This window comes from Gallus gallus, chromosome 2, assembly GCF_016699485.2.
Source record: "Gallus gallus isolate bGalGal1 chromosome 2, bGalGal1.mat.broiler.GRCg7b, whole genome shotgun sequence".
Lineage (NCBI taxonomy): Eukaryota > Metazoa > Chordata > Aves > Galliformes > Phasianidae > Gallus > Gallus gallus.
The window spans coordinates 40,240,868-40,265,496 of NC_052533.1; the positions used below are offsets into that span (position 1 = coordinate 40,240,868).

A 24,629-nucleotide genomic window follows, 5' to 3' on the forward strand; every position below is an offset into this window, starting at 1 on the left:
GAGGCTGATGACACACACAATCTGCTTCTCAGGTGATTACTATAGAGCTAGTGCCACTTGGATCTTGTGTGTTAATTTCTGCTTTGCTTATGCATCTTTCTGTAATAGACTCAGCTCACCAGAGGTTTCAAGTAACAAGCTGTCTGTTTTGAGACTTAGACGTCTTTCTGTCCAAAACAAGATCAAGTTTTGAGGCTGTTTTGTTTTTAAAAGGAGAGGCTCCTTTTTCAGTAAAGTGTAACTTTCTGTGTGGCATAATTCATAGTAGGCAGGAAGGAGTTGTCATAGATTCTTCAAGAATTTAAATGAAACCAGATGGTAGAGCTTATAAGTTCATGAGTGTGGTCTGAGGGTTATGTTGACCAGGTTGCAACAATCTGCTAGGTGTGGGTGTGTATTCAAGAGCAAAAGGAGTTGTCTTATTTCCTCATTTGCAAGCTGTGTGCAAGAATATACAATAGGGGCATTGTCCAAAAGAGGAGCTAAGTGATTCAGAACTAGAATCTCAGCTTTCCTTCCTCCCTACACCATCTCCTCAGAAGTAGCTAGTCATGGTAAGATTTACTTAAAACAATATTTGCATTACTCCAAGGGCAAGCGTTGCAAAAGGCAGAAGTAGGCAACGAAATGCCGTAGGTAATAATTGCACTGAAATTTATGATCAGGTAGGCTGCTGCAAAGTGGAAAAGAAAGTCAAAACAGGCAACGTCAGAGTGGGGGGGAAGCTACACTTATGGGAGCATTCAAGAAGTACTGGAAAACATCCAGAAGTTGTTCAAAAATATTTTTTCTTTGGTTTTGTGCTAAACATTTAGACTTCATGACCATGTGAATTCCAGTTAAATGAGTTATCCCGTCTGAAAACCTTTTAAATACCGCTTTGACTTCTCTCACTTTGCCACCAAGTGAACAAATATTGGAAGTTGCTCTAGAAGAGATGTCTGATCACAGCCAAGATGTAAGCCAAGATGAGCTCAAGTACCAGCATTAAGCCTGATAATCTGTTGTTGCTATCGTATCTGATGTCCAAATTTCTGTTTGCAGTTTGTAAGGGCCGCCTTTAGACCTTCGCTAGTATTTAAAAAGCAAAGTCATCCATTTGATAGAGGGGAGAAGCTGTGATCGGGCACACAGGACTGCAACTACCTGCAGTTCTTCATTCTCACAGTCCAAAAAGTGAAGCAAAAATGGCTGTTCATCAGCTTGTTGCTTACAGTAGCAATTTCTGACTGTTGTTCTAACTTCAGCAACAGTTAAAGGCTTTTGTCTCCTGTATTGGGAGCTAAAGTAGGTGCTGTAATATTGGTTGTCCTCTAGTTTCTGTTGAGATCTCTGTTATTGCTGTTGCATGCAGAAACATAGTGCTATGTCTATTGCTTCCTTGTTTTCTTTATCAGGTCTTTAGAATCCCATCTCCCTTGGAGCATTGTTTTTTTATTTCCTTAGTAAAGGCAAACTAAGCATGGGTAGTCTGATTCCTGTTACTTGATCTTGTTACTTTACAGGCCAAAAAATAGCTTTTGCAGTGATTTTGCTCAAGCATCTCTGAACTAATCTCTATTTTATGTTTGTAAACAAAAGCTGATCATACAGATGATTGATCATGAAAAAACAGTACATTATTTGTAGAAAGCGATCACTAGATCTAAGGAAAAAGGCAGCAGTTTTTGCTTAGGAAAGGTTTCCTGTGTGATGAAACTTCTGAGAAGCCTTTATTAACTACTATTGTTACGGGATCTCCATATACTTAAAAGGACTGAATGCAATTAGCTTGGCTGGATTTGGCCTCCTAGCATATCGGTACGAAAGTCAATAAAAGTTTCTCAGATTACTTTAATCATGAAGAAACTATGGGTAGAGAGCCATGGGATGTCAGTCTATCTTCACCTCCACCTCAGGGTAGGAACAGCTTCATCTAGATAAAATCTCGTTTGGGTGTAATGTGGCATGTTTTTAGAGACAGTCAATATAAACAGCTTCACAGCCTCCAGGGCAGCTTGTCCCAGGGCTTTAACTATGCTTTTATACTTGGAAATAATTTACTAATGTAAGACTTAACGTCTTTTTTTTTTTTAAAGGTATCCCATAAACCTTAAAATAATAATAATAATAATAATAATAATAATAATAATAATGTCTTATATTAATAAAGTATTTGCAGTTCTTGAGGACATCTGCACTCTCGTCCCTTCACATCTTCTAGGATTCTGATTGAATCATTTCCCATTTGTTTTTTTCTCTTCTTACTAGAATATAGTGGCAGTAGGAGCTGGTTTCTGTGATGGCCTTCGTTGTGGTGACAATACCAAAGCTGCTGTTATTCGCCTTGGCCTAATGGAGATGATTGCCTTTGCCAGGATTTTTTGCAAAGGACAGGTGTCTACTGCCACTTTCCTGGAAAGCTGTGGAGTTGCTGATCTCATCACAACGTGTTACGGTGGCCGGAATCGACGTGTAGCAGAAGCATTTGTTAAAACTGGAAAGGTACCTTATTTACTGGGTGAAATCCACTGTTGCAAGTACTAAGCACTCCTGGTGTGTTGGAGTAATGGTACGGTTCTCTGAGATGTGTTAGCTGTACTTCTCTTTCCTCTCATTTTGAGTGTTACAAGAATAGAATGAGTGGGAAGGTGTTTAAAAAAAAGAGCTGGAGGGATAAGACAGTGGGAGATGCAGATGTAGGAAGGAGAACATTTACAGACAAGAATATAGGAGAATGTGTGTACTTGCTCAAGTTTACTTTTGGGAAGGGAAAACCATCAGTAACATCTTTACTTCTATCCAGACAATGTCATCAAGCTTACAAAAACTTTATCGTAGCTCTTCTTCTCTCCCTTCCTCTTGTTTAGTCTATTGAAGAATTGGAGCAAGAAATGTTAAATGGTCAGAAACTGCAGGGACCACAGACATCTGCAGAGGTGTATCGCATCCTCAAGCAGAAAGGAATGCTGGACAAGTAAGTAAGAACAGATAAAGTCAGTTCTGCATGAACCTTTTTATCTCCGTAACTCTTTTTACGCTTTTGGCCTTTTTTCATGAAGGTTTTGCCGAAAGCAAATCACTGTAATAAGAGTGGCTTAACCCTCAGTTGAAATGCAGAAAACAACGAATGGAACCTCAAAATAATATTACTGTTGCTAGAGCTAATACTGCGATACTAAATCTGTGAATTCCCTTTTGTTTACACCAGGATGTATTACTGTCTCCTATCATAGGAAGATATAGTAGAGTGTGTTTTAATGTGTGAAAAGAATAAAACACATGAAAGCTGAGCTCCCTAAAGAGACTTTTTAATGAGGCTCTGCAGCTCTTTTCATAGTGGTAAATTCATTGCTTATCTCTGAAAAGAGAAGCATTGTTTTTAAGGATCCATATAGCTTAGTAGAGTATGTGCATCTGTCCACATTGATTCTAGCTTAGATACTGAAGTTTTTTTCCTTATTTGACTTCCTGTCAGATCAAGGGTGAAGCCTACCATCAGCTTGTCTAAGTCAGTTTTGTTGTATGAGATTAAGCAGGTTGTCCTGGCTTGTTCATCTGAATTTGAGTCAGCATATATAGGATTCCTAAAACCACACACAGTTGTCTCCTTATGAGATTAAGGGCTGCATTATTGCCATCTGTTCCTGTTGGTAGATGATACAAAATCAGAACATAAATGACTGCCAGTCAGAAGACCTGGCCTTGTCTTTAGTTTTTCCAAAACAGTTTTTAAAATCTAGTTTTAATGGAGCAGCTATATTAAATTGACTATTTTTTAACCATCTCTTTGGGAGTAAGGCACCTAAGCCTGTCTCTGCAGTGTATAGTAATTAAGCTAACTGTAGAAAAAATAATTAAATATTGCCTTCGGTCCCTACTATTTATGATACTTTAAATAAGACAGGATACTGTTAGATTATTTTTCCTCTTCCTTTCTTATATTTTTTCCTGTTATATCCTATAACAAATAGAGCACATTATATGAATTTTTGAACAGTGTTTTTAGTGACAAACATGAAAGCAGACAGTTCTTATGTCTTCTGGTGCACCGACATATATGTTGGTTCTTCATGAGAGATGTCGTTCAATAAGACTTTTAAAAGCAACTTTTGAAGTGTTTTTTTCAAGAACTTGCTTGTTGCTGCTTTAAAACACAAAACACAGCAAAACAGTCATGGTTCCAAGGTGAAGAGGTAGGACACTAGAGTAAAATTCCATATTCTCATCCTGTAAATAGACTCCCAAGGCTTCGTAAAAATACTGAAAAGTCAATGAGGTTCGGCAGAAGAGCCTCGGTAGCATTGTTGATGCCTGTTGGTATTTACAGCGCAGTTTGTTTTCTCATTTCGGTAGCGCTGGAACTAACCCTCTTAATGCACTCAGACATAAGATGTGCTTGGAGTTTGCTGGCCACGAGCCTGCACTCAGCCTTGATTCTTCATTCCCTGGGTGAAGTGTGGCAGACATGCACAACTGAGTAATGTTCTCTGTGATAAACAGCAAGAATTGTGTAGCAAGATGAGCTTTGTAGTAGTGGTCCTTCTCTAAGCCTTCTGATGACCATCAGTGCTGTTTCTAAAGCTGTGTGAAACTTGCTTTTGTTCCAGAAGGTGCACAATATGTTTGTGGCTATCTCATATAGACATAATAGATTTGATTTTATTGCCTGTGCTTGTGTTATATTAAAAGCAAATGCAGCCCCCAGCCCAATATGTCATACAAACTGAATAACAAGTGAGGCTTTTTAATAAATGCAAAAACCTGCACATATTTTATTCTGCATATTCCCTGGTAAGGACTTTACAACCTAAACAGTATCAAACAGCTATGTGACTCTCTGCTAATTTTGGTTCCACTGATGAAGTAAAAACAAAAACCCAGTCAGTTGGATTGACTTGAAATACTTTCTGCTATTGCAGCTATTTTCATCTTATTTTCCGTGAAAATAAATCAAAAGAAATGGATGTGCATTTCACAGCGAGACATGAAAATATTTCAGTAAATTCAAAATGCAGCATTTCATATTTGAGCACTTCAGTAAGAGCCATAAAAAATGGAGTCTATCCACAAGCATGTCCATGCTACCACTTCTTTTTCTCAGTAATGCAAAATATTGCATTACTTTTTGCATACTTCATCCAAGTAGCAATTCTGTACCTACCATAGTGGTACTCTTGATTGGGTTGCTCATTACTTCTTTTGTTTTTCTTTTGGGGAGTCTAGTTCAGGCTATGCAGTCATGCCAAAGTTAGCTCAGTATAACACATCATAGCAGAGTACATTGGCATGCATGTACAGTGCCCAGTACTGGCTGGGAGTTCTGATCTGAGTTGCCTTTGGGCAATACAGATAAAACCTTGGAGTTACTGATGGAGCCACTTTCTCAAGGAGAAAGTACAACTCAAAATAATAGTGTGTATGTCAAAATTTTGTCAGCCACCTTGAAATGGCACATTTATTTTGCTGTACAGATAATTTACCCCTAAAATTCACAAGTCTGTGTCTGAAAATTGGACTTGTCCAGCTCTGACTGTCTGGGATGGGAAGCAAGTAAACGTAAAGTTTGTTGGCTGTAATTCCTTTCAAATTATAAAAATAATCTGAATAATTTGTGCTTTGTTGGCAATGTGCCCCTCCAAAAAAAAATTCTGAAAGAGATAACTGTTTCAAAATCCACATTTCATTTTGGACTCCTATCATTAAAAAATTGACCTTCGATTTCTTCTTGTGTCTCTTCGTGGCGTATTATCACATTATTGTTCAGTTATAATGCAAAACTGACATGCCAGAACGGCTGTAAGAATATCAAAGAAAGATGTGGTTTTATTTCTTCTTGTTTTGTTAGCCAACTTACTAGTTGTGCCATACATAATGAATGTTGAAGGCTCCATTATAGCTAGCTAGGCTTCTGAGAGAGTGACTCATTGTAGAGATGCATGTAGGTTCTGTATTTATCCAGCACTTTTCAGTTCACCTTGAGTGCTTGACAAATGCTAGAAGAAATTGATTTTTTGGTCTCTCTCTTCCCTCTCCTCATTCCATTTTGCTTCTTTCCTTTAAGAAAATGTTACAGAATAATCTTACACTGCGTTTGCTTTCCCCCACCCTGTTTCCTTAGGTTTCCACTATTCACTGCTGTATATCAAATCTGCTATGAAGGGAAGCCTGTCAAAGAGATGATATCCTGCCTTCAAAGTCATCCAGAGCACATATAAAATCAATCAGGCCATTGTACTCATGCAGCTTTTTGCCTTTCAAATTTGTGTTCGAGTTCAAGTGGATGCATCATTAAGCTTCCTGCAAAGCTGCTCACTAGGCAACAGTAATGACATGAATGTCTTTGAATGGGTATTGGTTTTACTTTTACTGCCTAGTTTGACATAGCAAGCAGTGTTGTTGGCTTGGTGACTTGTTTTACTGGCTAAAATATAGCTGTTCTAAAGAGCGCACTGCAAAAGTTGCACTACATACACAGTCCATACAAAAGTGTACTTTGTGTGAGTTCCTATATCACGTAAAACACAATATGTTGTCTCTTGTTAAGGCCTAGTCCAAAATCCACTGGTTGCTATGGGAAGAGTCCCACTAGTTTTCATGGAGACTGAATCAAGCCTTTAACCTTGAAATGTTAGGAGTCTTTCTTTTAAAACTTGGTATTTTTTTCTGCATACATATTGAGATTTTAATGTTTTCCATGTTTGTATTAATTTAAGCAATATTGATGCATAAAGAAGCGGTAATAGTTATTCAAGGGGCTACAGGGACCTTCTAGTGAACTCTGGTGATTAATATTATGACTTATAAAAGTCTTTAAAACTGCCAGACGATTTTGAAACCAATTTATAACTGAATTTAAAGTTTTTATGTACACTGTTTTAAAGGGAATATGCTAGAGGGGGATCATTAGCTCCCCTTCTGTTTTTTAATCCTCGCATTTTTGTATTTCTGCGTTTTTCCTGTGATGTTCCCAGTTGTTAGGCTCCTCAACAATTCCATTCCCCAAAACAAGTGGGTAACTTTGACCTGGGGGTTCCGAACCCTGGAGCCCAGGGTTTGTTTTAGTCTTGTGCCTGTGGTCATTCTTCACTAGTATGATTTGGTGAGTAGGGAAGGATACTCTTGGAGATTCCACTGCTGAATTTGTCACGCTGTTTTTCCAGCTTAAACACCAGCTACAAAGTGCTGCACACCACACAACGCTCCAAGGAGTATTCAGGGAATTCCTTGGTAGCTTATGCTTGAGTTTTATAAAAGGTTGTACACCGTTATGCTGATGGCATTCATTTCTGTGCCTACCAGCGACTGATATATCAGCTGGACTGCAGTCCTGAACCAGCATCACCAGAGAGATGAATTCTGAAATTATTCTTTCACTGGGTAAAACTTTAATGGGTACTGGATAAAGTCCTTATGACCTGAAAACTTTGCAAAGGCATCTGTGTCTTTTATTCCCTAGATATTTCAACTCATTTTTTTCAGGCACTTTTGCATTATCAGGGAGGCTAATTTTATTTATTACTGAAAAAAAAAAATAGGTAATTTTTGTGGAGTAGTTTTGGAGGTTTTCTTGGTTGTTTGCTTGCTTGTTTTTTAGGAAGGCTGATGCAAGAGAAGGTAGGTGAACACAATCTTCTGTCTTAGTTTCCTTGTATACTGAACTGTAAATTTTTTGGTACAGTACATGCTAGGTACATAAAGAGTGGATTTCACTCTTGTAGCTGGAAGATGAAGGTTAGAATCGAGTTTTACAGAACTCAGCATGAAGCCAATCACAAGAATGCCCATCAGCTCTGAATATCCACTCCAAACCTCTGAGCAGTATCAGAACTGATTACCTTGTTCTCTGTCATTGGTGGTGATTTTAGAGCGGAAATTGTGAGCACACGCCCATCCTGAAGCTTTGAGTTGTCATTCAGAACATACTAAGACAAAAGGGATGCCTGTGAGTAATTGTCGTCCTTACTGCATGCCCCAAGCATGCATGGATAACTCTGGAATACAATTTGGACATCTTGGTATAGACAGAAGGATGCTTCAGTTCAGGGGTACCATTTTTTGTGCTCCAGTAATATTTTACATTAATTTTTGGAAGATGTGAATGTCCTCAGATATTCAGAGTTCTGAAAGATTATTTTGCCTTATTTCTGGTTTTGTGCTAAATACAGCAAAGATAGCAAGAAATTAAGTAACAGATATTTGCGGTGATTGGGAAAATCACTGGTAGAGCAGATGTGGAAAAAGCACTCTGCTTAGACAATTAAAAGGGTGTTTTAAGATTGGAAGCACTGTTACACTAACGCACACATGAAGCATACACTCCTCATTACTGCATAACTTTCAGTGTGTCTGCTTATGCTTTGTGTTGTGTTTTGGTTTTTTTTTAATGCCACGCTGGTCGGCTTTGCCTTTATATGTATATATACATATATATAAAAACATTTTTTTACATGCAGGATGTAGAACAATAGTATTTTGTATGATACATAAAGGGCTAAATGTGGTAAATTAATATATATTTTAAGATTACTTCTTTATTCCAGTACTACTTCCACTGAAACCTCAGCATCTTCATTGTTCTGGTTTTATACAGAAGCCTACTCAAAAGGCACATCCAGAGGAAAGCTTTTTATGGAACTCATTCCTCCAGTCTGTAAATGGTATTCTCGTTCTTTTCAGGCAAAAATTGAGATTTCATTAACTAACATCATTTAATTTCTGTAGGTACTTTACCGTTCGTATTTGCTTTTCAGTGCTTGAGAGCATTCATTTTGGCACTCGATATTTTTTCACCACTAAGGTTTTCTTCTAATTAAAGACCGTGATGTGAAACTTGTACTGAACAATCAGGATCTTGTTCTACATATACTCTTTTTCCTAGTATTGGAATAGTCTTACTGAAAACATTAACCCCTGTGTAAGATTTTTGCATACAAGGCTGTAAGTTTGTAACTAATTCTTCATTTATGAGCATTAATTACTAAGGAAGGCATTATCTTCTAATGATTTATCAACTTGCCCTAGACATATGTACTGGTTTTGTTTAAAGATTGTGAATGTATGCCCATTTGAGGAGTTAGTACAAATAAACATTTTGTCTTGGCAATCAATTTGGCTTCTCATTTCATTTTACATGGCTTGTAATTACTGTTTTACTAAGTGGAATGTAGTCTTTTTGTACATAATGATATGGAATGAGAGCGTATACGAGGTGGGAGAACTTAAATTACAAAAAGAGTGATATGAAATCCAGATGTCAGCACTTTCGGTTTTGTCCATCAGTAAAACAGTTTCAATGAAATGGTGTCTTTGACCTCTAGAAGAGATTATTGCCTTCATTTCCCTGAGTTACTGTGTGAGCCACTGGAGGGCACTGGTTGGTAAGTGACCAATTCCACTTGTTCTGCAGCTATTTTTCTTCCCATCTATTTCTGAATCTCCTTAGGTTCCTGTGTGATTGCGGCTGTGTTACATTGTGTTTGTAGTGTTTGGAGATGGTTATGGTTCAGCAGCAGATGTAAGCATTTCAGATCCATCAGAAACTAGAGAACGATCAGGAACACCCACACCTGACTACACCTGCCATGTCTGTCTTCCAAAGTGCTCCCACGTCAGGACAGCAGTCACTGCCTCAGGTCATGGACAGTACAGTCTGAGATCTTATGACATCACCTGAATCCATCACGTGCATCCAGCAATGCTTGTTTCTGTTGCATCTTCAAGTTGCGAGAGGAAGTGGTGAGTGCGCATTGTGCTGTTTTCTCAATGCCGACATCAACTAATGGGGAGTGCCACAAGTACTTGACTAGGGGCAGCAATTCCACTGATGCCTCTGTGCAGTCTGCTGTAGAGGCATGAGGGAAATGCCATCAAATCATGAAGTTCTTGTCAGCATTTTCACATGTGCAATTGCTCCAAGACTTGTGTTCCTACTAGGGATAGGTGTGAGCAGGAAGGTTGCATTATTTTAAGTATATCTTCCTCAAGGATGTGAACATGGATGTGAGCTGTCTTTGGACAGCTGAATTATGAACAGATACCATCTTCTGCATTAGCTGTAAAATCCTTGCTACTTGGTCACGTGAGACAGAGACTACAGCTATTGGTTTGTGGCATTTTTTTACTTAGGTTTCTTGTGAATGAAGATAATTCAGTTTGTTAGACGGTACTGAGTTGTGAAGCACTATACAGTTAAGGAGGTATGGGCTTTTTTGGTGAACAGAATAACACACTGTCTCCCTGAAAGCCTGCCATAAAAGGAGAGCAATGTCCTATTTCTTCATTTACTGGTAGGGATACTGAGACAGGTAAGATGGTTGCCCGGCTGTGACAGGATGCATTTTATTCTTAATTTTAAGCCAAAGTTTTAGCCATTAGTTCATTTCTCATTGTACTTACAATTCAATGTTGTTTTTAATGTAAGGGTACATTAAATGAACTGGTAGAATAAATATGTAGGTGTATTAAAAGTACTGTGTGAATTCTAATAAGTCTGAGTGAATAGGAAGGTAAAAACCATCACAAGAGAATTAGGGTGGATATATTTCTTTCATGGGGGCATTGTCTTCTGTAGGGATAATGCTTTCTCGCTGGATTGGTGCTTATCAAGTGGAGATTTTGGTTGTCTGACTGTAAGTAACACACAGGCTGACAGGAATTCTCTTTCACGTGCCCTGTGCTGATGCCTGCTCACCATGTTCCCACTCCGGATTTCACTGTAAGGCTGGAGTCATATGAGCGAAGTACACAGATATCACATGGGCTGATGAATGCTGAAATAAAGCATCCCGAAACATGTAGCATTTCTTATTATTGAGTGTATTGAAAATGATTTCTCTTCCACCTGGCTCCTGGCCACACTTGAGTTTTTCTCCAGTGATTTGCAATGAGCTAATGGAAATCTGAGCATGAGAAGTTAACACTTCAGTTTTGAATAATGGATGAGAAGAGTATCTGCCTTCAATCCCAGAACATGCAAAGGAGAATTATCTGGCGTTTGGTTTAAATGGAGCCTACTTCTCTTCTCAGTCTGTTCTTATTTGATTGCAAATTCCTGCCACCATGCCTTGTGTAGGTACTTCAAATGCTTTCCATCCTGCTCTTACAGAAAACAATTACAGAACTAGATTTTAAGATGAGGACAGTAGGGTAAGATCCAACAGAATGGCAGCTCTCTCAGAGTTCCCCATTCCTCCGTTCTCTTTAACTATTTATTATATTTACCTGTTGCCTACAGTATCTGTTTTAGAGAGATGCTGTAAAGGGTAATTGTAGGAAGCACTGGGAACCATATGTTGATTATTTCATTAAGTTACTGGAAGCAGCATGAACTGCTGCTTTTAAATGTACGACTTTCTTATAACTCACACCATAAGAATTAGTGAATAATAAATTAAGCACAGTTCTTGTATGTGAGCAGTCGTGATGTTCAAATGAGGAGCTGCCAAAGTCTGCTCAGTATAATGCATATTACCCTCTGTGATGTTCATGCTTCTTGTGACTAAACTGCGTTTTCTCACCTAGGCCCAAGTCATTCAGTATATTTCACCCTAGGGCTTTTCTTCAAATCTGTTCCAGTTTCCTTCTCTTCCTTGCATAGCTGCTTCTAAACACATTACTGTGTAGTGAACCTTCAGAAGAGTTCTTCCTGTCAAAAGGTGGGTTTGTGTACACGTACATGCATTTGTGCTCATCTGTACAGCTAAACCCATACGTGCCATTTACTGAAAGTCTGTGCATGCAAGTAATCCTTGCAGGGGGCTGTGAATTCTTCTCAAGTCTTGAGAGAGGCCATCAGGAGGAACTCTTTAGCTGCCCTGGCACTAGCTGTTATCAGCCATATGTTTAAAGCTTCTTGGCTATGGAGTTAAAGCACAGACCTTCCTATGATCTCTTTTAGGGTGGCACTAAGACAGTTTGAGTTAACTGGAAACATTGCTACTATTTTGGGGAACAGTATTATAAATACACCCCAAGTCTCTGAAGCTCTGAAGTGCTACGTGTGTACAAATAACACACATTCTATGTTTAGATGAAAACGAATGACATTTGTTGAACTAGTTTGCCCTTTCTTTCTCCAAGTTCATGTTCATTATAAATCCCATTTTAAAAAATGCTATTGCTTTTTGCCATAGAAACGTACTGCAGCTTTCAGCAGGGTGGATTCTTTCTGAATCTTTTGTGTTTAGAGGACTTAGGAAATATCTTGCAGTTTAATTACTCAACACAGACATGTGGTAGACTCTGAAAGCACAATGGGGGATTTTTAGTTTGCTGTTTTGCCTTTTTTTAAGGGTGAAGAGAATTGGAAAGCAAGCCAAATCTGGTAGCAAGCACTGGCAGGGTTCCTGATACGTGTAAGTAGTAATATGGAGACATTTATGAAGCATTAGATACTTTTTAAAATGCAAACTTAAAACACGAAAGTAATTTTGTCAGCTGTCCGGTAACTGTGAGGCAGTTTTTTAAAGATGCCATTCTTTGTGGTACCTGCTGTCTGTATTGTTGCACCAATAAACAAATCATCACGCGCTGTGACATACGATTTTGGAGGCTCCATGCTCACTGGAAAGTGCTCTGTGTTGTGGTGACTGAACAGAGGCAACCAAGGTTGTGCCTGTTCAGAAATTCTTCCCATTTCCACTTACTCTGCAGAGTCGCATTTGAATGTGACCACCTTTGTTTGTTTGTTTAAATGTAGACCTCAGCTGCATAATCTTCTTCAAACCTGGAGCTGGGTGGTAGTTGCACTAGCACTGGTCCTGCCAGTCTCCCATTGTCCAAGTTCAGTCTTACCCTCAGATTTTCTTGCTCATCTGCATTTTTTTCAAGGTGTAGGCTCCTATAGAGAGGGAATATCTTTTGTCATATGTTGGTGCCCAGGAGAGATGCAAAGTATGGAAAAAGATCTTCCAAGATTTTAAGCTGCTGGTTTGAATCCTTCTTTGCATCTTTATTCATACGTTCACTGCTTTCAAGCAGCAGCAGCTCAGGTTTTCTTAGCGGCACTCCCTGGGGCAGGAGCAGCTGCTCAGGCTGGGATATGTGATCAAACCAAAGCCACAGCAGCCAGCAATCATCTTCACCCAGCAGAGTGCTTAAACCTTGTAACAAAAGCTGCTTAATTTGTTTTTAGTGCATCTGCATTCTGGAGCCATAGTATCCTACATATATGCTTACGGTACTTCACCATACTCATTCAAATAATCATTTTTTTTTCTGAGATTTTCTCTCTAATGTAGCCATGACTGTATATTTTTCTAAAACTTTGAATTCATCCGCGTATAACCATTACCATTTGGCAGAGGAATGTGCAGTTCCCAAGCGTGACATTTTCCAGGTGTGGCCTTTCTTCCGAAACACAATGTGGTTGGCTTCACAATGCACGGCACTGTAGAGCAGCAGATGAAAAGAGCTGTTTCCTAGCAGGCACAGTTTGCTTTTAGAAAGCAATCAGATCAGATCTGCAGTGAGGGAAGAGAGTGGCCTGGGGCTGAGCTTCCCACCCTTGTATGTAAGTTGTTTCAAATGTCATTTGTATATACTACCCGCGGAGGAGAGAGGGAACAGAATTCAAAGTGTTGCACTGCTTAGAGAGTAGAAGAGACAGAGTGAGACCAGTGCAAGAGCTGGTAAGCCAAGGACATGCATTAAAATACAAGAGTCCGGGCAGAGCTGTTGGAGAGCTGATTTAAGCCCCCTTTGGTATGTCGTTCTGCATCAGGCACAGCTTCACAGTAACGCAGTTCTCTTCAAAACTAAAACCTGGAAAATGTCTCCTCAGCAGCATAGCAGTTGCTGAAGTGCAGGGGAGCTTCCACAAGCACACTCAAAATATCCGCATGCACAGTGAGAGAGCAACTGCGGTTGAAGTTCCCCCTCCCTTCCACGTATCAATCTTCAAGTAATATATGGAAGACTTGAGATTAGAAAAATATGCTGTTCATGCACTCTAGACAGGGGAAATAAGCACTTGGTTCACTTCGCAGTGAGATCGTGAGAGATCAGAAGAATGCAGAGATACTCGGGAGAAAGGCTGGCAAGAGGTGATCTGTGAGCTGCAAGCTCCGTAGGGTAAAGACCCCATTCTTTCTCACACACGCTGCATTTAACAGGTGAGAAGTAATCAGAAGTGTCGCTTGCCTTTCCATCAGTTTGTGATTTTCTCAAAACTAATTTAAGATGGATTAAGTCTGATGAAGCAGTCAGAGAGAGGCTCTCAAAGCAAAGCTCCTGAAAATTCTGTTCCTGAAATTCCGAGGGAATCATCTTCCCTCTGTTCAGAACTAGAAGTGGAAGCCCCGGGGAAAACAAGGTACGCGTAGCTCCAGCTATTAACATTTTTATGTGATCTTAACAATCAAATGAGCTGCGGCCTGCTGTTACCAGAGGTTGAAGTCAAAGGATATAAATTGTGAAGAATGCTCCAGGGACACTCCTGATGTATTTTTGTCTGTCTGAAATAGGTCCTGGCCCACATGTCAAGCCTGTGGGCTGGCAGTGTTGCTGGTTCCTTCACCTGGGAATGTGCGCAATGTGCAAGCTCTCCTTTAGCACAAAGCCAGCATAACTGGTTTTCTCATTGCTTTTGTCATCAGTTCAAAAGTGAAAAGTTAGAGGATTTGGTTCCATGATTTGTAAATTGTCACCTATTATGGTGCTGGGGACATGAAAAACACTTGGTGAGCCGAGAGCATTTAGATAGAATGTGTCAGGTCAGCACAGGAGCTGAGTAAGGGATCATTCGAGGAGTGGTTAGCTGATACTGGGAGCCCTAAACATCTCTGCTTTGCTAATGTTGGCAAGAATTTGCGTCCAAAGTGGATGGGCAGGTGGATTTTAGGAAACGGGGTGGAACACTGGTGAAGTATAGCTCCAGATACCTTGTTTTAATCACTAACTTGGACTAGATTGATTTAAAACTCATAACAAATGGGAACTCTGCACCAGCTAGTTAGACCTCAGATGAGTTCCTCATCAATGCATCACTAAAACCGACGTGGTTTATTGTTGCATAAGTTACAGGGGACAAATATGGAACCTGAACTGTTCAAGGGAGAATGCCTGAGTTGGGATTGAAGCCTTTCCTCTGGGCTGTTAAAGGGAGGATCCTGGGATTGTTGAATGTGCTGAATACATCCTAAAGAACAGGTGAATTTGTTTCCCAGGGTTGCTTGCTGTCTAAATGTCTCTGTGTGTCAAGTACACTTCTGTAAGGAATGGAGACGTGCACGTGCACAGCCAGCCATTGAACAGGGAAAATTGCCAAGTCTGATTTCAGTTCGGAAGTATTACAGTGCTAACATAAGATTTATCTCTATTCTGTGCAGCATTCTTGGGCTCAATCCGTCACAAGTCTTTGTTTAGCTAGGCAGAGTTTTGGAATTAGTATTTTGATTTCCAAAGTATTATCTGGCTTGAGGTGATTAGTAAAATGTATAGAAATCCAGGAAGCAGATCTCCAAGAATAGCTCTTTTGCATGTGCTGTTCTTCCTAATATGGATTTGGAATGTTTGGTATTGGTGGTCTTTGGGGTTGGCAAGCTTTGTATATTCAGTACTGCCTTTGAGCAAGCACAGCCTAGTCCCTCTGCGTTAGTCTAGTATCTTCAATTGGTTATAATGCATTGATGGCTTTTTCCAGCACAGCTTATGTCAGGGGACTCACTACCAACGTAAAAATGGGCTGCTTCTCGATGTAGTGCTAATGGAGAAAGTACACCTCTCTGCTGCTTGTCTTACGGTTGATGCTTGCAAAAAGTTATTTTCAATCGCATTCATTCTGCTTATGAAATACTGTGAACCAACAGAGTCTTTTTCCAGGCAGGGACACACACAGAGCAAGTATATGGGAGGTATGCAGTCCTTCAAGTCCTGCCTCTTTATCACTTCCCAAAATATGGAAGTGGGCTTGAACTGCATCACTTGTGCTGCACACGAGGCACGCTGTATGCCTGCTGCCCCTGAGTTCCCCCTTCCTGGAGAGGCAGCTGTGCATGCTTGCAGCTCCCGCTAAGCTCTTACAAGAAGACATAACCACATACTTGGCACAGGTGCCTTTACCAGCAGCTTTTTTTTTTCCTTTCCTATGCGTGTCTCTCTTTTTGTTGATTGCCTTACATTCAGTTGCTTTACAGATGGGGTTACTTTGAAGGCTGGAGGATTTCAACTATAAGTAATTTTCTTAAATTCCTCATAATTTAATGTGATAGAATATCCCAGTATTGTGCCTTGTTATTTATGAAGGTAATTTATTAAATCCTGTATTTTAGCACTGATAAATTTGTGTAACCGTGTTACCCCTATTTCTCTTACTGCTGAATTATATGCAGAAACCTTGCAGTAATGAATCTGCACAGTCCATAGAAGTAGGCTTCTAGAACAAGAAGGATGATTGCATGCAAGAAATAAGCTCAGATTTCATCGAAGCAATAACTGGTTTGAATACGTCCTTGCTAACTGATGTTTTTCCTTGTACTGCCAGCTTGAACAACTAATCACGAAAATATGATCTCCTTGATTAGTACTTCACTGTAATAGTAATCATAACATCATTTAAACAGGTAGCACAGAAATCCGATGCATGACCTTCATTTGCACAAACCGATACTGTTTGGTTCCTGAGCCTCTGATTGAATCCTTCTGAGAAAGGCCAATAAAAATTGTTTGATTGACATATCAACTGCTTCTGTAAGATGCTATATTTGAGATATTTAGGGAGGGGCCTGGAGGTGGGGTGGGTGTTATTTTTTTTAATACTTGTCCAGGCCTAGGAGACAATCCTTTAACTATACAGATGTGTGTGTTTACAAACAGTTTTCGGATGCGCTAAGATGAAGGTTACACTGTGACACTATCCTCATCATTCTGCAAAGTATTCTCACCTCTTGGTTAATTCCTGATCAGGAACAGGAGAAGGACGAAAAGATCTGAAATTGATGTAAATGTTAAGAAAGCGTTGTAACTGACGATACTCTCTTAGTAGAAAAAGGCTACTTGGAGTAAATTGACCTTATAAATAACCCTGCCACAGCAAGTATTTGCAGCAGGGTCTGAGCCTTCTTGAATGTGAACATCATCCGACTTCAAAGTCCACAGTAAACCAAGCTTCTGAACTGTGATGCTTATGGCGATGGTTACGTTATAACAAATCTCCTGTCAGAATTGTCTCATAGTTCAACCTAAGTCAGACATTCATGAATATACGGTGGGTTTAATTCACCTTGATATTAGTAATTAGAGCCCCATCTATCTCAGAGTATCCAAATCTAATAGCACAATCCACAGGGCTGTGCCAATTCACGTTACATTCATATTCAAATACCTAGGTAATGAGGTTGCCTTCAATAGAAAGGCTGTATTTTAGCTATAATATGAGCATTTAGTAAAATCCTTCTTGGTATGTTTTTCATGGTTCAAAGAGCTTAGATAGTCTAACTCCTATCAGCTCTTCTCCTCCTAAAATCCCCAAACGAAAACCTTTTCTTCTGAAATTCTCTTTTCTCTCGCTGATCTAGCAAAGAAGCATTATCCATGCTCAGTAGCTGGTTAGTAGGGTGGTAAATGACTTGACAGGATAAGCTTTCTCAAGACATGTCATAAATGGGATAAGCCTTTGTTCTGAGGAAATTCCAGTCCCTCCAAAACACAGCCTGTCTCCCATCCCCTGGCTGCTCTGCAGGCTGGCATGGTGCACCATTCTTACACCGTCCAAAGCCTGCCGTTTTCAAAGCACACTAAGTGAATTAAGAAATTTAACAAAATCCATCTTCTGATTCCTCTGAAAATCCCAGCAGGTGTTGCTGGAGAACACACTCTCTTCCCCCAAAATACGTGCAGTTTTAACAGAAAAATCATTCTCTGCTATTTATCTGTTTCTCTGGCTTCCTATTTCTCCTGCAATAGCTGCTTTCAGGAACCTGGAATAGAAGCACATACAAAGTGTCTTGCATCACTGCACTTATTTTTTCATGAACTGGCACAAGACTTAGCCAGTGTGAGCAGCTTTGCATGCTGCTCTTGTGCATATCTGCAACACTAATGCTTTGAAAACATCCAATAATAGTTTATAGACATGAGAAGTGTTCTATGTATTCTGAAATGCTATTGCATGCATCTGGGTGTCTTTGACACTGGTCTACTGTCAAGGACTGATTTGAAAATACTGATACCGTATCTCTCAGTCATTTGAGATTTCAGACCATTATGTGGTCTAAAGTGTTCCTGTGTTAAAATTTTGTTCTTTTAATCGATAGAAGTTAAATGTCTTTATCCCACAGAGAATGGCTGTGCAAACCAGCGTGAAGAGCTGTGCGGGACTGTAAAACATCTGCCTGCATTTCTCTGCCTTTTCCTTCCACTGCTGCGTTCTCGAAGATGTAGGGCAACCTCCTGCCAGGCATTCTCCTCTCCATCACTTCAGCCCCCTGTGACTCAGCATTTAGACTGTTAACCTCTCCCCAGCCAGCTGCCACTTTTCTCAGTAGATCCTTCAGCCACAGAAAAGGACCAACTGCCACAAAATCAGGCCTGTTGTTCTTCTTCTCTTCCTGATTTCTTCTGACTTCACCTAACCCTCAAACTTAGAAGAGCTGATTCTTATGCAAGCACCATCCTTACTGGGAAGAGACCATAGATGCCTTCAGTGAAAATGGTTGTACTGTAGAACACTAGTCCTCGTTTCTGCTGTAGAAATATAGAACTGTAGAATCATTAAGGTCAGAAAAGACCTCTCAGATCACCCAGTCCAACCACCAACCCCTACCACCGTGCCCACTGACCACATCCCTCAGTGCCACACTCACACGGTTCTTCAACACCTCCAGGGACAGTGACTGCACCGCCTCCCTGGGCAGCCTGTGCCACTGCCTCACTGCTCCTTCTGAAAAGAAATTCTTCCTCATATCCAACCTGATAAGTGTTAAAATGGTAGCAGGAGTCCTTATACAGCACTTAAGGCTAGTGTGGAACAACTGGAGGAAAAGATCTCCCTTGATAGTTGTCGATTCACTGTTTGTTTTCAGGTAATTAATGAAAGTCTGAACAGTTCCGCTGTGATTGCCTCACAGCTTCATCCATGACTGGGGACAGCACTTACTGTCTCCTCCTATCTTCTGGCGTCAGTTTGCTTGCAGGCTTTTTTGATGTTTAGTTCTCTTGCTTTGCTGTGCTCAGTGCAAAACCTTGAAATGTCTGAGACCTAAAATACATGATCTATTATGCTAAATCGTTAAGAGGTGAATGGAGCTCGCTCTGTATGTATATACACATAGAGAAGACATCCAGTAGCTGACAGGTACAGCATCACCAGATAGCATGGCTGGAAGCTGAAGCTGGACAAATCCAGACTGAAAATAAAGCATTTTAAAAATCTACTTCAGGATGGTGACCCCATGGAGAACATTCATGAGTGTGCCTCAGGGACAGCCTGTCTGAACATGCATAGGGGATAAAAAGCTCCTTCCTCACATGATGTGACAGGACACTTGAGTAGCCAAGTGACTTGTGATCCGCAGGTGTGAGGAGGTAAGGCCACCAGCTGTGCTCAGAGCTGTGCTTGCAAGCTCACTGTAAGACAGCTGAAGACAACTGCAAAGCAGCCTTTGAAATACAATATATACAATACAACCACAACATCCATTCTGAGATTTGTACATAGACTTCACACTTCTCACTTTTATCTCTTCCCTTAACTGAGTAGGTGCACTCTTTGCCCTGAAGTGTATGTGTGTAGCATGCAGGGACTGTGAAGTACAGTTCTTCTCTGAAGGAAGTAAGCAGCTTTTCCTCAACACACTATTTAAGGCACGGTTGCGTTTGGGAAGGATTCTTAGGTTCCCAGAGGAGATGGAACAGCTGGTGAAAGCCTAATGCACAGAAAACACATGGTTTATTTACTTTGTGACTTCTTTTCTTAGCACAGTCTCCTTCAATGAACAGTTTACTTAGTCTCATGGTAATGTGTTTCAAAAGTGGAAAAAAAAAAATCGAAAAGCCAGTATGTTACTGTTCATAGCATGGACTTAATTCTTTATATGGCAATTCACGTGTAATAAGGCAGCTTTTTGACAGGTAAAATGCCTGTGTGTCTCCAGTCCTGTCTCTGTTCATGTAACGCAGGTAAACTTCATGTGTAGAAAGAAATAACTGAAAGAAAAGGCACATGGAGCGTAAACAGCCAATTTTGTATTTTCCTGCATTAGGGCAGTAACATTTGTATCTGGTGGTGAAATCCCATGCACTCTTATTACTCAGTTGGTGGACTTTGTGTTAGTATTGATCATGGGTTCATGAATTTTGGGGTGTCCAAGCTGCAGAGCCAAACAAATACTGTGTTCAGTAACCTCACGTACAAACACAAATCCTTCTATGGATTTAAAGAGCAAGAGCCATTTTGAAAATGAGAGGTTATCAGCTACTCACTCTCTCTTCAGCAACGTTAGAAGAGCCAGGTATCTTGATAATGAAAGCCGATTTTACTCTACTAAATGCTGGTTTGTGCAGAGTCATTTGTCTTGACTGATCACTGGCCGTGCTTATAGTATGTCTCACTACTGAAGTCAAAGTCAAGTATTGCTGGTTTGAGCTAGTGTAAATCAGATTTTCTGTACAGCTAGGTAAGCTGTCAAAGAGTCATGTATGTTATTAATTATTTACTCTAAATACACAGCTCAAAGCCTATATGTTGCTGGTTCCAAAAAGCCATTAGGAAGTATTCCAAACATAGTTTTAACACTTGATTTATTGCTTGCTGGAAATATCTCATCCTCAGATGAGCACAGTCGGATATCAAGGGTGAAAATATTTGGCCTGGACATCCGACGCTGATCCCTATTCCTTACATTTAGCCTAGGTTCCACAGCAAATACAATTCCTTTCTTGTTCTCTTTAGAATAAACTCACTTATTTTTCTTAGATAGCTCCTACACTGTTAGAAGACATAACTTTTTGTTCCTGACTGAAATGTCCTGCTGACTAATGCAGAGTTTCAGCCACCTTTCCTTTATCTGTTCACTTGTTTTGCTTTGCTAACTTTGACATTTGGAAGTTCTGAGATTTGGGAGGGGTGAAGGGAAGTTGTATTTCAAAACCAGAAGAACAGTTCAGGAAATTCCAGTCATCTCTGCTCCTTGGTCGTGTGAGTATACTTTAATGAGCACTTCCAGTTGGCCACATTGCTGCTAATGCGGCAGTTCTGGAGAGCTCAGTCAGAAATCTCAACAATGTGGATTCCTCAGGATTTGAGACCCAAACCAGCTTAAGTGGAAGAATCTGTTAATTACATATCAGGACATTTCAGCAGTAATTCCTTTACTTAGAAACATTATAATACTTTTATCAGCTCTTTTGCTTTTACTAAAACAATTAAACAGAAAAGCTTCGACACATTGCGTATTTGTTTTCTAATCACAGTTTACTTTGTGAGGAGATACGGGAGTTGACAAACAAAGGTAAGAATCCTGACTGGTGTTTGAAAGGCTCGCTAATCCTTCCCTTGAAAGGTCCATTTAAAATACAGAAAATGGGCCACCTTCTCCTCTCTTGGTAGTTCTGTAATGAAAGGTTGATTGTTCGAGCAGCAGCATTCGATTATTTTGCTTCTGATGCTATCTGGGTGTAAAAAACTCCAGCTAAGCTCAAATGCTCCCTGCAGGCTTTTCAGTCGGAGCCTTCAGCATAGGATGCGAAACAAAAAGCGAGAGCTTCAAAGTTAACATTCTAAATGTAATGGGTGACGCTGTCAAGTTAAAGGATGAAATTTGCTTCCAGAAACGTGAGCAATTTGGAAAAGCTTCTACAGCATTTGCTGTTTTTTTTTTTTTGTTTGTTTGTTTGTTTTTTAGTGAAACTCATTTGTTGATTATGTTTGCTGAAGGAAATGTTGCTAATTAGGGAAGTCAGAGCAGCAGGTAGAGTTCAGAGAAGTCGCCCAGCAATGTAGCCATCCACTTCTTGTTGAATTAGTTCCAATATTTGACATCCTCAGCAGACATTAAAAACGTCGGCTATATTAATAGTTTTAATACAGTTGAAACAGAAAATAAATCTCTCTCTGCATCTGTGTTTAACTTTTTTTCCCCAAGGACCTGGGATGCTCCAATGTTGTGTGTAAGGACCAAAAGCAAAGGCGTGTATTGGTCTGATGTTTGACAGCCAAAAAAGCAAACAGCACTGACCTCCAGAAGCGTAGTGAGCAAATACACAGTTATAGCAGTATGCATCAAAGTGAAGCCCACTAACTAAATGCCCTGGAAACACAATGAGAATATGCATACAGTGGGAAATAAATCAGCTCTCAAAGCGGCAGTGATGAGAGTGACTCAAACCAGCTTGAAATTTGTGCGGATTACTGCATTGCTACCGATAGGAATTTTAGCCCCACATGTACTCACTTGTGGATGGGGAAGTTTGAAGACAGTGCTTCAGTGCTGCTAACAATGGATCCACGCTCACAGCAACAGAGGCAGCTCACAGTGGCTCTGGCATTGGGGGGAAGCTCGGCAGTGTTGAACAATCAGCACACTTTTTATTTGCAAGGCAGCTGAAGCTGGTCTCTACACAAACCAATGCACAGTTTTCCTTACCATCTCAGCTCTTGTTTTTAAAAGGAATAACACAGGAGTGCAGCCAGTACAAAAACACGTAACCACACACACACACACACACACACACACAAAAGATAGTAAGAAGTGTAAAATCGTTTATTTATGATTGAGACACTGAGTTAAATGTTATGAGATGTCAAGTGTGGTTTGCTAGTGGTCTAACTTTTTTTTTTCCCCTCACACCGTGTATCTGTATATCATACCCCATTGAGTAACCGGCAGCTCATTCTGATGACTCGCAGCTCATGTTTGCAAAACGCTGCCACATTTTTTCTGCCACCTCAAAGCAAAGTCACCCGTGCCTTTGAGTATGCAGAGGCTCCACTGATCCCGAGCCAAGGCACACCTTCAAAGCACCCCCGTGGAGCCTGTGTTGTGACACACTTACACTGTGAGGGAGGCACAGTCAAGCATAAGCAGCGGTTCCTTTGGGTAATTCACATTTCCCGTACTGCTGGGAGAAACTGCATCCTCCTCCTCCCTCTCCAGCTCGTTCAGTCCCCTGCTGAAAGGTAACACTGCAAGCCCATCCTTTGTTAGCCAGCAGGAGAGCAGCAGTAAACAATTCGAGGACAACAGCCACCAGACATATGGAAAACAGTTTTACTGAGTTGCCACTTAGAAATGCTTCACTAATGAGAATTCCTGAACGCTGAAGGAAGCTATCACCTGCTGGCTCGTTCTTGAAACACTGTGCCTTCTGTGGAATGGAAGATTGCTTTAGAAGCTCTTAAATGACCCACTTTTTTTTTTTTTTTTTTTTTTTTTTTTTTTAAGGGGACACTTAAGGCTAGACTGGAAAGTACAAACAAGTACAGGTTAGGGAACAGCTCAGCACTGTCAGGTATTAGTTTAATAATGACCTCATACTTTCCATTTCCAGTGTCTTTCAGTGTTTGCCTTTTACAATGCCTTCTACACCACAGACACTCTGGGTTCTTCGGGAGATGCCAGCTAAATCCCCAGTTTCAGCCCTCAGAGGGCTGCTGCACCTTCCAGGCCCTGGTGTGTCTGCCTGTGGCTCACTGTGGTGGTCGCACTCCCACAGACCACCTGCAGCAACCCATGTTCCTAGGATGTCTCCGTCAGTGCTGGCCACAGGTGACAGTGCAGACAGATAACGCTGGGGATCGGCCTACCAAATGGTGTTTACCAACCATGGGCTTCCACAGAGTGTTCCTCAGCTGCTCTGAAAGAAAGCCCAACACCTCTGTGTGCATAAAGATCCTGCAGCCAGAAGGCATCTTCAGATCAATCATAGGATTATAGATCATTAAGGTTGGAAACGAGCACTAAGATCACCTCGTCCAACCATCAGCCCATGCCTGAGACTGCTCACAGACCATGTCCCTCAGTGCCACATCCATACAGTTCTTGAACACACCCAGGGATGGCGACTGCACCACCTCCCTGGGCAGCCTGTGCCACTGCCTCACTATTTCTGAGAAGAAATTCTTCATAATATCCAACCTGAACCTCCCCTGGTGCAGTATGAGGCCATTTCCACTCATCCCATCACTGTTACCTGGGAGAAGAGGCTGACCCCCACCTCACCACAGCCTCCTTTCAGGCAGCTGTAGAGAGCAATCAGGTCTCCCCTGAGCCTCCTCCACACCGAACAATCCCAGCTCCCTCAGCCTCTTCCATCAGACCTGCGCTCCAGTCCCCTCACAGCTTTGTTGCCCTTCTCTGGACATACTCCAGAGCCTCAACGCCCTTCCTGCAGTGGGGGCCCAAAACCGAACACAGCACTCCAAGTGTGGTCTTAGCAGTGAGGAGCACAGAGGGGCGATCACCTCCCTGCTTCTGCTGGCTGCACTGTTTGGCCGCACGCAGCCCTCCCTAACGCTGGGCTCCCCCACCCCACTAAGCCCGGCCCGGCCCGCACACCCCACACCGCCGCGGAGCCTGTCCGGAGACGCTGTCCGGAGACGCTGCACCCCCCGGTCCCGCCTCTCCCCCCCGTGGCGCCGGGGCCGCACAAAGCGGGGCGGCGGCGGAGCCTTTCCCGCCGCCCGTGAGGCGGCCGCCCTCGCCGCTGCCCCC

At 41.1% G+C, this 24,629-nt stretch overlaps 1 protein-coding gene across 4 annotated transcripts in view; it reads left to right on the forward strand.

The window, feature by feature from the left end:
• GPD1L (glycerol-3-phosphate dehydrogenase 1 like) overlaps positions 1-22,035 on the forward strand; it is a 64,976-nt gene extending 42,941 nt beyond the window's left edge. For 3 of the 4 annotated variants that reach the window (XM_025148023.3, XM_046937981.1, XM_418763.8), the window contains exons 6-8: positions 2,251-2,484; positions 2,850-2,956; positions 6,101-9,089. In XM_025148023.3, coding sequence (XP_025003791.1) covers positions 2,251-2,484; positions 2,850-2,956; positions 6,101-6,197 — 438 coding nt within the window. In that variant the 3' untranslated portion in view covers positions 6,198-9,089. Of the gene's footprint in view, positions 1-2,250; positions 2,485-2,849; positions 2,957-6,100; positions 9,090-9,424 lie in introns of those variants that run through there. The other variant, XM_040696304.2, reaches the window with a different exon arrangement.
• The last annotated feature ends 2,594 nt before the right edge of the window (positions 22,036-24,629 follow it).